At 47.4% G+C, this 9,947-nt stretch overlaps 2 protein-coding genes across 2 annotated transcripts; both read right to left on the reverse strand.

Annotated features, from left to right (window-relative positions):
* Nucleotides 1–264: 264 nt before the first annotated feature.
* Nucleotides 265–2,523, reverse strand: LOC128299776 (peroxidase-like). The gene is made up of 4 exons (XM_053035849.1): nucleotides 2,154–2,523; nucleotides 1,350–2,085; nucleotides 960–1,284; nucleotides 265–887 (listed from the first exon to the last, which is right to left on the reverse strand). The coding sequence occupies exons 1-4, from the start codon at nucleotides 2,500–2,502 to the stop codon at nucleotides 528–530; spliced, it is 1,770 nt and encodes a 589-aa protein (XP_052891809.1). The 5' UTR covers nucleotides 2,503–2,523; the 3' UTR covers nucleotides 265–527.
* A 4,620-nt stretch (nucleotides 2,524–7,143) lies between these two features.
* Nucleotides 7,144–9,492, reverse strand: LOC128299773 (peroxidase-like). The gene is made up of 5 exons (XM_053035847.1): nucleotides 9,287–9,492; nucleotides 8,853–9,226; nucleotides 8,036–8,786; nucleotides 7,639–7,966; nucleotides 7,144–7,563 (listed from the first exon to the last, which is right to left on the reverse strand). Exons 1-5 carry the CDS (start codon nucleotides 9,490–9,492, stop codon nucleotides 7,144–7,146), a joined length of 2,079 nt encoding a protein of 692 aa, XP_052891807.1.
* Between the last annotated feature and the right edge of the window lie 455 nt (nucleotides 9,493–9,947).

The raw sequence follows: 9,947 nt of genomic DNA on the forward strand, positions 1-9,947 counted from the left end.
ATGTTTAATAATTGTAATTAATGTAATTGTAATTGTAATTAATTAACAAATTTCAAGTATAAACTATTAGCGTTTTTTATTCGTCGATAAACACAACATAACGAATAATTATAGGAGTGTATCTTTAATTTTAATATAAAACATTGAAAACAACAATGGCAAAACGTATTTTACTTATATCTTTACTTTATAGTAAAGTAATATAAAACGTATCTTACTTATTACTTTACTATATCGCTCAATAAAACTTCATTTTTAGACATTTAGTCAATGATTTATTTAGTTCTCAAACCCAACATGGCGTATGTAAAACTACAACAACGTTACGCTTTCAAAAATGAATATTTCCGTTTAAATTAAAACAATTTTGCAAACTCATATTAAAACAAAAAACAGCAATAATGCATAATTCGTAATCGTCGTAGCTGTCAAGCGGTAGTCCAGATAGTCCACTGGAACATTTAATTTCTTCAAAACGGATTTCTTCAGTATCACGTAGAGTCACGTGTCGCCATCACTTATCCAAGTTACCATACACGTGTATCAAGCGCGGGTAGCGACGAACACGGCACCAGAGGATTCGCAGTCGATATCTGCTCGAATGCACGAGGCTGCATTTGCTGAACACCGGGAGAATTATCGCACAGGATGCGTGCCAGACTAGCCTTCCGTATTTCGTTCAACTGTGGTGGTGTGAACGATCCTGGGCTGTTTCCGTTCTCGAAGAAGAACCGATCGCCTCGTCTGGTGCGAAGGAACTGCTCGATCAGAATGCAGTGATACGTCGGTCCTGCGTGGGTACCGGGAAGATGGCGCTCGAAAAACTCCGCCACGGTTAGATCCACGTCGTCCACCGTGCGATACAGTGAGTTCAGCAGTTGAATGTCCTTTGAAAAGGGAAAGATGCATATACGGCCCGGTTAAGTAAGTCTGTAAAGCGATTCGGGGACATTAATTACCCTCGGTCCACGAAGTTCTACGAAATCTTCCCACCGAGTTGCCCGTCCCAATCCGCAGTACTGGCGGAAAGCATTGAAACCCGCTATTCCGTGATCTCGGCTCCGTTGGATGTCCAACGCTTTCAGATCGGTTCCGAACCGGCCGGTCCGGAACAGGAAGTGCCTAATCTCCGGATCGAAGCTCGGATCGTTGCGTCCCATCGGTTGTGTGGTCATGCCACGGGTCAGCATGCGATAGCCATCGTTTCGCTCCAGCACCGTCGGATTGAACATGTGGTCATTGATGTTGAGCGCACCGGCAAATGCGCGTGATTCCTGGACAAGGCTTATATGCGAAAGTTGTTGCTATTAAAACCATTCTCACACACCGCACTTGCGACATCTTCCTACCTTAAACTGCCAAGAATCGAAGAATGGAAATACCGGAATGCAGCATTAGCATTCTCATTCAGCACGGTTGGGTTTACCGACGGCGTGTAATCATTCACGTAGTCACGCGTGCGCACCAACATTCCCCGCTGGCTCATCTGCGCCGGCCCCAGGAAAAATGGCAACCATTCGTAGTAGACGATTAGTTGATACTGCGCGATGTTGATGCGACGTGCCTCTTGGAACACTTTCTCATCGTTCCACAACGGCCTCACTTTGCACAGCTGTTGTGCGATACGGTTGTGTTCCCGCAGGAACGCTATGTGGAGGATTGTCAGTTCCGGCGTAATATTGCTACGTTCATCACCGGTCAGATAGCAGGTGTCGGTGGCACTGCTGAGCGTACAAGCACTGTTCGCCTGCGGATGTCTCGGTGGCCAATCGGTTCCGTTGCGATTGTCCACCTTCATCCGACCACCGACAAACGCACGCAGCTGAGCATTCTGTTGTCCACTATTGCCGTACACGACGGACAAATCGAGGAACGAGGTGGCAGCATTCAACTGCTGCGCCTGTCGCCCGTTACCGCAGTTGGCCGGATTGACATTGCAGGTGTTTAGGGTGCGAATAAGATCGAGGCACTGTATCTGACCGGCTGACAGCACTGGATCGTTCGGTTGTACCGGGATGGGGAAGCACCGTCTGTCAGGGTTCTGGACAACTCGTCCATTCTGACAGCAAGCCACACTATCCGAACCTGCAGAACGCAAAGAGACGGGTCAGACAGTGTATCCTCCCTGGTATCCTTCCTAATAGCTCACTCACCTCCCGCTCTCAGTCCCATATCGTGCGCGACCAGCTGTCCGAACTGCATGTTCACCAAGGTGGTCTGCGGATCGAGAATGTTCTGCTCGTTGAACATCGTCAGCGAGAGCAATCGAGCGCTGGGTAGTTCAGCTCCGGTTCGCGAACGGCGCGGTGTGGACACACCGTCTCCGTACTCTGCCGCCAGTAACCTACCGTACGGTGTGTTTGCCGAACCCCAGGAGGGATTCTGCAGATTATTGCAAGTACCATCGAACGTCCGGTACGGTGAACTACCGTCACACTGTGCCAACGCGTTCCGCACTACTACGATGGTGAACACAAACACTGTGCGCACCAGGAACCACATCTTGCTGATCGTTTTGTCCACTTGTCGACAGGATTATTAAACCTGCATTGGATCGGCACGTGCCACCAGGGGGGTTTCTTTTATACTACTTATCATGTGCCGAATGAGACGGATGTGATATTTTCTCCAACTGACAGTTAGCAAACATTCGCAACGTGTGATAGAGATGTGTGTGGAGTTGTTACAGTTTTTACAATACAATACTCCGTATTGATCTTCGAACCAGTTGCACCTTCGCCGACACAGCTAACGCTTTTGTGCCGTATACAATGTCCCGGTACGTTAGGCGTGTGTTTTTAAAAACACTTTTCAACAACAATGATTACATTGGAAGGGCAGAGTACCATCTGCCAAATATTGCAAACCTGACAAACATTTCCCATTAATGAGCACAGACCTATCGTTTGATTCGTATCGTATCGCGTGTGAGCGAATAAATAGCATTAACAAATATATTTTTAACATTATGCGTTGAAGATGCTTTCAAATGACTCTGGAGGTTTATCGTTGAGAACATGTTCGAAAGAATTAAACATAAAATTTACAGCTTAAACAGATGATACCATCTAATCATGGTACCTCCATAGTAGATAGCTTGATGCATTCGTAAGATCTCTAATTGCTCAACTAAAAGTACACTGCTTCTGCTGCCCTTTGTGTGAATTCTTTTCCTGTCCATGTGTACCTATCTGCTAGTCTCTATGTTTGAACAGTAGGCATTGATAGGTACTTTTCCTCTCTATGTAGAGTATTTACCTGCTAGTACTGCTGCTAAGAAAACAAACGATTAATTTATTCATCATCCCACACGATTGATGTATCATTATTTGTTGCTCTATTTAAAAATGTTTTTCAAACTATCCTCTTCGTCAGATTCGTTAAAGTGATACACAAGGGATTACTTGGAGATTTGAGGGCAATAACTTGAGAGTTCAAACAGAATGACTACCGAAACAGAGCGCTTTTATGAGTTGTAATAGTGCTTACTCAAGTCTTTATTCATTATTCAACAGACTAGCACTCCTTGCTTCAGATTTCATGATGTTACTCACCGAACTTCTACGGCAAACCACGCGAAGGACTGGTCCTTTTGCTGAAGTCACAGGACGACGGTAACGGAGTTTTCTCGGTGAAGCAGAGTCTATGGGTGATTCGTCAGCTTACCAAACCTTCCCGCTAGTTGCTCCTTATCCAAAGCTCGGGGAGCCTATTCAGACAGGAGGTGGCGAAGACCAGAGCTCTGTCAAAGGAAACTAGATGTTTCTTCTTCAATCGACTCACCAAAAACTTCTTTACTCGTCAATTGCTCCCGCTTATATAACCATTTCTTTCAAATATCATGGCTTCCTTGATCTATATTCTACTGCGGTTTACAATTTAACATTTTCGTATGGTTACTTCGATTGTTTCAAAATTCCAAGATGCAACACAAGACAAAGGATGAGACTAGTTTTGTTGAATAAAAATCAAGCTCCAACTAATTCGTTGCTGAACCTCTACAGATGTAGTTATCACATCCTGAGCATGGATTCTTTGGAGAGCTATTGGCGAGTGCTTTATCGGGAGAGAATCTTCTTGCGCCTGGAGTGTGTTCTTGGTGAGAGTGTGGGACGAACGGCATCGATACGCAGCGACACATGCGTGTGTGGTTCTAATTCTGCTCGTACGTATGACTTTCTTTTGTTATCGTACTGAGTTTGTGTTGACCTTATCTCGCTCATCATTTGTTCTACATTATCTCTCTTGATCGTTGATCTTAATCCTAACAATACGATCGGTAGTGCCTCAGTTCAGTTCGCGCGGTTGTGGCACTATGTTGCGGATTTTAATTGCCGGTGCATTCTTGCTATTTGCCCGTTAGCTTGCGGATGGTGTGGTGTTGTTCTAGAGTGGTTTATCCCTAACAATTCTAACATGCGTTTAAAAAGTTCTGATTCGAACCGTCTTCCCTGATCTGTTGTAACTTCTGAAGGGCACGCCGAATCTCGATACGCAGTGTGTATTACGGACGCGTTTGTTACGGTTTTTGCGGCCATTTTGGGTAAAGGCGTTGCCTCTGGCCAACGAGTGAATTTGTGTATCATCGTTAGACAATAGTGGTTTCCTGCGGATGGTGCAAGTGGGGCCTATCAAGTCCATGTGCACGTGGTAAATGATCCTATGATCAGGTACAGTGATGCGTTGTATCGGAGAATGGTTGTGTCGAGTGATTATTGATTTTTGGCATACTATACAGTGTTTGCGTGAAGTGTATGCAATCTTTTACAAGCAAATGTGTTTTTTTTTTCATCAAGTGCGTGGTTGCTCGTACTCCCGGTTGTGATGTGTTGTGCAGTTGTTCTATTATACGCTTCCTTAGCGGCAAGGGAGCAAATGGTCTCATATTCGTGTAGATGTATTAGTGTTGTTTTTCGTTCCGGGTATATTTAATGTTCTCTCAAAGTTGAAGTTGAATTAGCCGGTGTATTTTTTGTGTCGGCTGTCTTTCGGTGTCGGTGCCTTGCAGCTACGCCATGTGCTCATTGTGTGTTAAGCGCATTGACCCTGCGTAACATATCAGCGATTTTGTTCTGTTCGCCAGGAACGTGATCTATGGTAAGTACTCCCTTTTTTTAGACACGGGGGGGGGGGGGGGGGGGGATAAAACTTTCAGAAAAGATTGCTAAAATGGCTCAGGACCATCCTTTCCGATTCGATGTAAAACGCCTCACTATTGAATGATTTGATGTGTAGGCTTCTACAATTTATTATTACTACTTTCTTCACTGTATCAGGCGAAGTTGTTCGCGCACGCAGGTGTATAATTGGAGAGGGATCGCTTCTCCGATCGGACGCCTTTTTATACGCACCTATTCTAGCTTACGCACCTGTCCTAGCTATTCGTGTCCTGCCCGACTCTCCCGTTATTTGCTACTCGCTATTCGTTATTCGTTATCCTACATAACCCTTCATATCGCGGAATTCAGTGATCGGCAAGAAACTGTTATTTTATTTCTACAGGCGAACACCACAGATGCATCAACATTTAATGCCAACTTGGCGTTTTTTTTTTGCAGGATGCGCAAGTATTGCAACATTTGCCAAATCTTCTTCGTCTCTTAATTTCAATCCAATTTTGTACTGTCGTTTCGATTGTTTCCTATTGTCATTTGTTTCATATACTATTCCGTATAAAGCCATCGTTGGCTTTGGAAAATCGAGCATTGCTAGGACTTTATCTTTTTTTGGGATTCATACCTTCGGCGGTTATGGAGTGTTCTAGAAAATTGACGGATTGTTGGACCTATTTGACATTTTTCAGCATTTATCGCTAAGCCGTTATGTGCGTAAACGCTGAAATACGGTCCTGAGATGTTCCTTGTGTTTTTTTAGAGAATCGTGGCCTTCTGCAGCAGGCCAAGATCGCGAAGCGGTTATAACGCCTGATATGTATTTAAGGAGAATTTGACAATGTTTTTTATTATTTATTTCTCAATAATACATTGGACTGTTGAGGATCTCTTTAAAACATTTATTTAAAATAAGGATCTACTTTTTATCTTTTAAATAAGGATATCGGATATTTGAACTTGCAACACGTAATAATAATAACATTGTGCACGTTTTAATTCATTTTTTAAATTTAAGTTAGGAAACTTTATTCACAAAACAACATACAGCTACAGCTAATATAATTTCATTTGTTTTTTTAAATAACACTATTTCGTTTTACCACTACACTAAACGGGGGCGAAGGAGATGGGTGGTGTGGTAAGGAGTATGAGAATGGTTGATCGGTAGATGAGTCGTTTCAGGGATGTAGAGCGGGTAATGTTTGAAATGGGTAATATAAGGGAGGGTTGCGTTTTTTGAGACTTCTTTACATCGTTTGAACTCTGCACGGTCGCGACGCTTTACGCTTGGATGCTGTTTTGGATGCTAAATAATGAGGCACGATAATAATAATAATGCGGTGTTGGCAAAAAAAAGGAAAGTGCACACGGGTTGGGAGGGGGGCATTTGGGTTTGCCAACATGCCAGACCGGGAAAAACGAATATGGCAAAACAAAAATACACAAACACAAAACCGACAACAATTGTTTTGTTATTGTTAGTGGGGGGGTTTTAGTCCTCCTACCCACACACACACACTGGCAATCGATTGTTTTTCTTTTTTGGTATTGGGAAGTGTGCGAAAATGCGTGACTGTATGCATATGGGGTTATACGCAGGTCTGAGGCTATCTGGACGGCGATCTGTGAGGATCGGAGTGCACCGTATTATGCTAATGTGTCGATCAAAGGAGGCGAGTGCAAGGTTGGTTTGTGGATCAACGACGATGCGAGCGGTGCACTAAAAAAAAGGAGGAGTATTCTTATGTTTTATCACTCAAAAAAGCGTGCCGTTCCCCGTGTGAAGAATGTTTTTTTTTTGTCGGGGGTGAAAGTAAGGGAAATAGAGAGCTGATCAAAACAAAAAAAAACACACATTCCAACAAAACCTTATACGGCGTTTTGCTACAACGTGTGGCGCGTGTTGGGGCGGGTGCGACAGAATATTTGGTGAAGGGTGGAGAAAACGGTGCGGGGCGTGAGTTGGGTGAGAGTTGGTGCGGCGGACACACTACACACAAGGCGCGCAATGTACATTCCTGTTTCGGCCCTATTTCTTGTAGTTGTGGAAATAGTGGAACGAGTTCAAGCTGTTATCGTACGACAGGTCCTTCCACAGCGATAGGTCCACCTCCGGGATCTGCGTGCACGGTACCACCTGGTTGCTGTGGGAAATTCGCAGGAAGGCCTTCGGCTGCATCGACGCGACGTGGTTACCGTTGTCGCAGAAGAGTCGCGCCATGGTGGCCTTGCGCAGCTCAGCCAGCTGTTCGCGGGTGAACGCCAGCTCCTTATCGCCACGCTCGTAGAAGAACCGATCGGCAACGCGCGTGCGATAGAACTGCTCCGTCAGAATGCACAGGAAGGTGGGCCCGGCCAGGGCACCGTTAACGTGGGCCTCCAGCGAACCACCGACGGTGAGATCGATATCGTCAATGCTGGCGTACAGCGACTGAAGTTTCGAAACGTCCTGCAGATAAAGGGAAAAAACACGCCGTCAATACACACACTTCCATAAAAGTTCCGCCTAACACGAGTGACTTACCTGTGGCGAAATCAGATCCATCAGATCTTCCCAGGTGGAGGCGCGCTTGAAACCGCAGAACTCACGGTAATCGTTGTAGCCCGCCAGCCCATGGTCACGGTTGCGCTGGATGTCGATCGCGCGCAGATCACCACCGAACGGACGTCCACGGCGGAACAGGAAGTGCTTGATCTCGGCGTCGAAGTTCGTGTCGGTGAGTTCCTCCGGCTGGGTGGCGAGACCGCGCGTCAGGAAGTCGTAGTTGTCGCCGGCTTCAATGATCGACGGCCGGTTGAACCAATCGCTCAGACGCAGCGAACCGGTCGGTTTGCGGATCTCCGACACCAAGCTATATTACCGGGAGGAGATACCAGAAGATTAGCTGCCTTTACTTGTCTAAGGCCTCAAGGATACTTACTCAAGACGTCCCTCAATCTGTGAGTGGAAGTAACGGAAGGCGGCCGTAGCATGCGAGTTCAACACCGACGGGTCCTGGCTCGGATCGTAATCGTTGATGTATTCGCCACCCTTCACGCGGTAGATCAGACGGTTCTTCACCATGTTCTCCCAGCCGAGGAAGATCGGCAGCCATTCGTAGTAGTTGATGTGCTGGTACTGTGCGACGTTGATGCGGCGCGCCTCCTGGAACAGCAGCTCATCGTCCCAGTGCGGGTTGTACTTCTGCAGCTGGTCGGCAATGCGGTTGTGCTCGCGAAGCAGAACGATCTGCATGATCGTGAGGCCCGGGTTTTGGTTGACGCGGGAATCACCGGCCAGATAGCACACCTCATCGCGTGACTCGTTCTCGCACTCGGCCGTCGCGTTCGGGTTGTTCGGTGGCCACTCATAGCCGTCCCGTTCGACCACAGCCATGCGGCCCCCGGTAAAGGCACGGATGCCCGCATTCTGCTGGTCGGAGTTACCGTAGACGAGGGAGAGATCCAGATAGGAGGTGACGGTCGTCAGCTGTTCGGCGGGCTGGGATGGGTGCGTTGGCGTACACTGATCCTCCCGATCGGTCATCGTGCGGACGAAGTTAATACACTCGGTGTCGGTCTGCGAGTGGGCGGGGTCGTGTTCCGGGACAATGATCGGATAGCAGCTGCTCGGTGCGCGCTCCTTCCCAATCAGCTTACCCTCATCGGTACAACATCTCGTCGGGTGTTTCTCTGTGAAGTTGTGAAAACTCCTCCGTCAGTCACTAAGTCACCTCAACGCATCTCGCAACTACTTACTCGACTGGGTACCACCGGCCTGCATGCTCATGTCGTGCGTCATGATCTGTCCCCACTGCATGTTGCCGAGCGTGTACTCTGGATCCGGGATGTCCTGTTCGCCGAAGGCAACCAGCGACACGACGCGAGCGTTCGGAAGATCCTGCCCGGTAACGGAAACCGTCGGCAGGGAAATGCCGTCACCGTACTTCGGCGTCAACAGACGACCGTAGCGACGGTTCGGCGTACCCCAGGTCGGGTTCTGCAGGTTGTTGCACGACCCATCCAGGGTGCGGTAGCGTGACTTGAGGCAGCTCGGCGGAGCCGGACACTGCGGTTGTGCCTGCAGCGCACTCAGGAACGGGACGGTGTAGCGAGTTTTGCTGACCAGTGGGCTGTAAGAAGTTGATCGTTTTGAAGCTCAGGGGAAAAGGAGAGATCCGGGATCTACTTACGCGTAGTGTGGAGCGGCAGCATGGCTGTAACTGTGGCCGGCAGTAACGACATGGGCTGAGGGTGCGTACACGTGGGACGCTTTCTGCAGCAGCCGCGGTTGGGCGGCCGGTTGATCGTGATGGACCACGCTGTACGAGGTAGCCACGTTCACTGCATCGACCTGGCTGAGGGCGATCAACGCTGATGCTACTACAAACAGCATCATCTGTAAAAAGAAGCGGGGCGAAGCACAACAGCACAAACATTACATTCAATTCAGACCACACAATATTGGAAACAATTACATGCACAAAAAGCTCTCATAAGAGTCGGGTGTTCGATTTGCTAAGCTTTTTTTTCCCGCCATACAAAAGCGCCATACCTGACCTCGGCATGTCAAAATGATTGCCAAACACACACACGCATGTGCAAGAACCGCCAATTGATTGTTTGCTTTGATCCATTTTACACACTAATCAGTGGAGTTAGTTCGAGTTCCAATATCACGTGCTTACTCCGAGCGGTTTGTGTTTGGCGCATTCTTTCAAAATGGATTCATAAATTCATAATTCATCTCCCCTGCCGGCATTGTGTGGCGTCTAGGTAGGTCACTACTAGAACCGACCTAACACCAGCTGCCAGTAACCGGTGTGTGACCACAGTCAACTCCCAACGCGTTAG

Source organism: Anopheles moucheti, chromosome 2, assembly GCF_943734755.1.
Source record: "Anopheles moucheti chromosome 2, idAnoMoucSN_F20_07, whole genome shotgun sequence".
Lineage (NCBI taxonomy): Eukaryota > Metazoa > Arthropoda > Insecta > Diptera > Culicidae > Anopheles > Anopheles moucheti.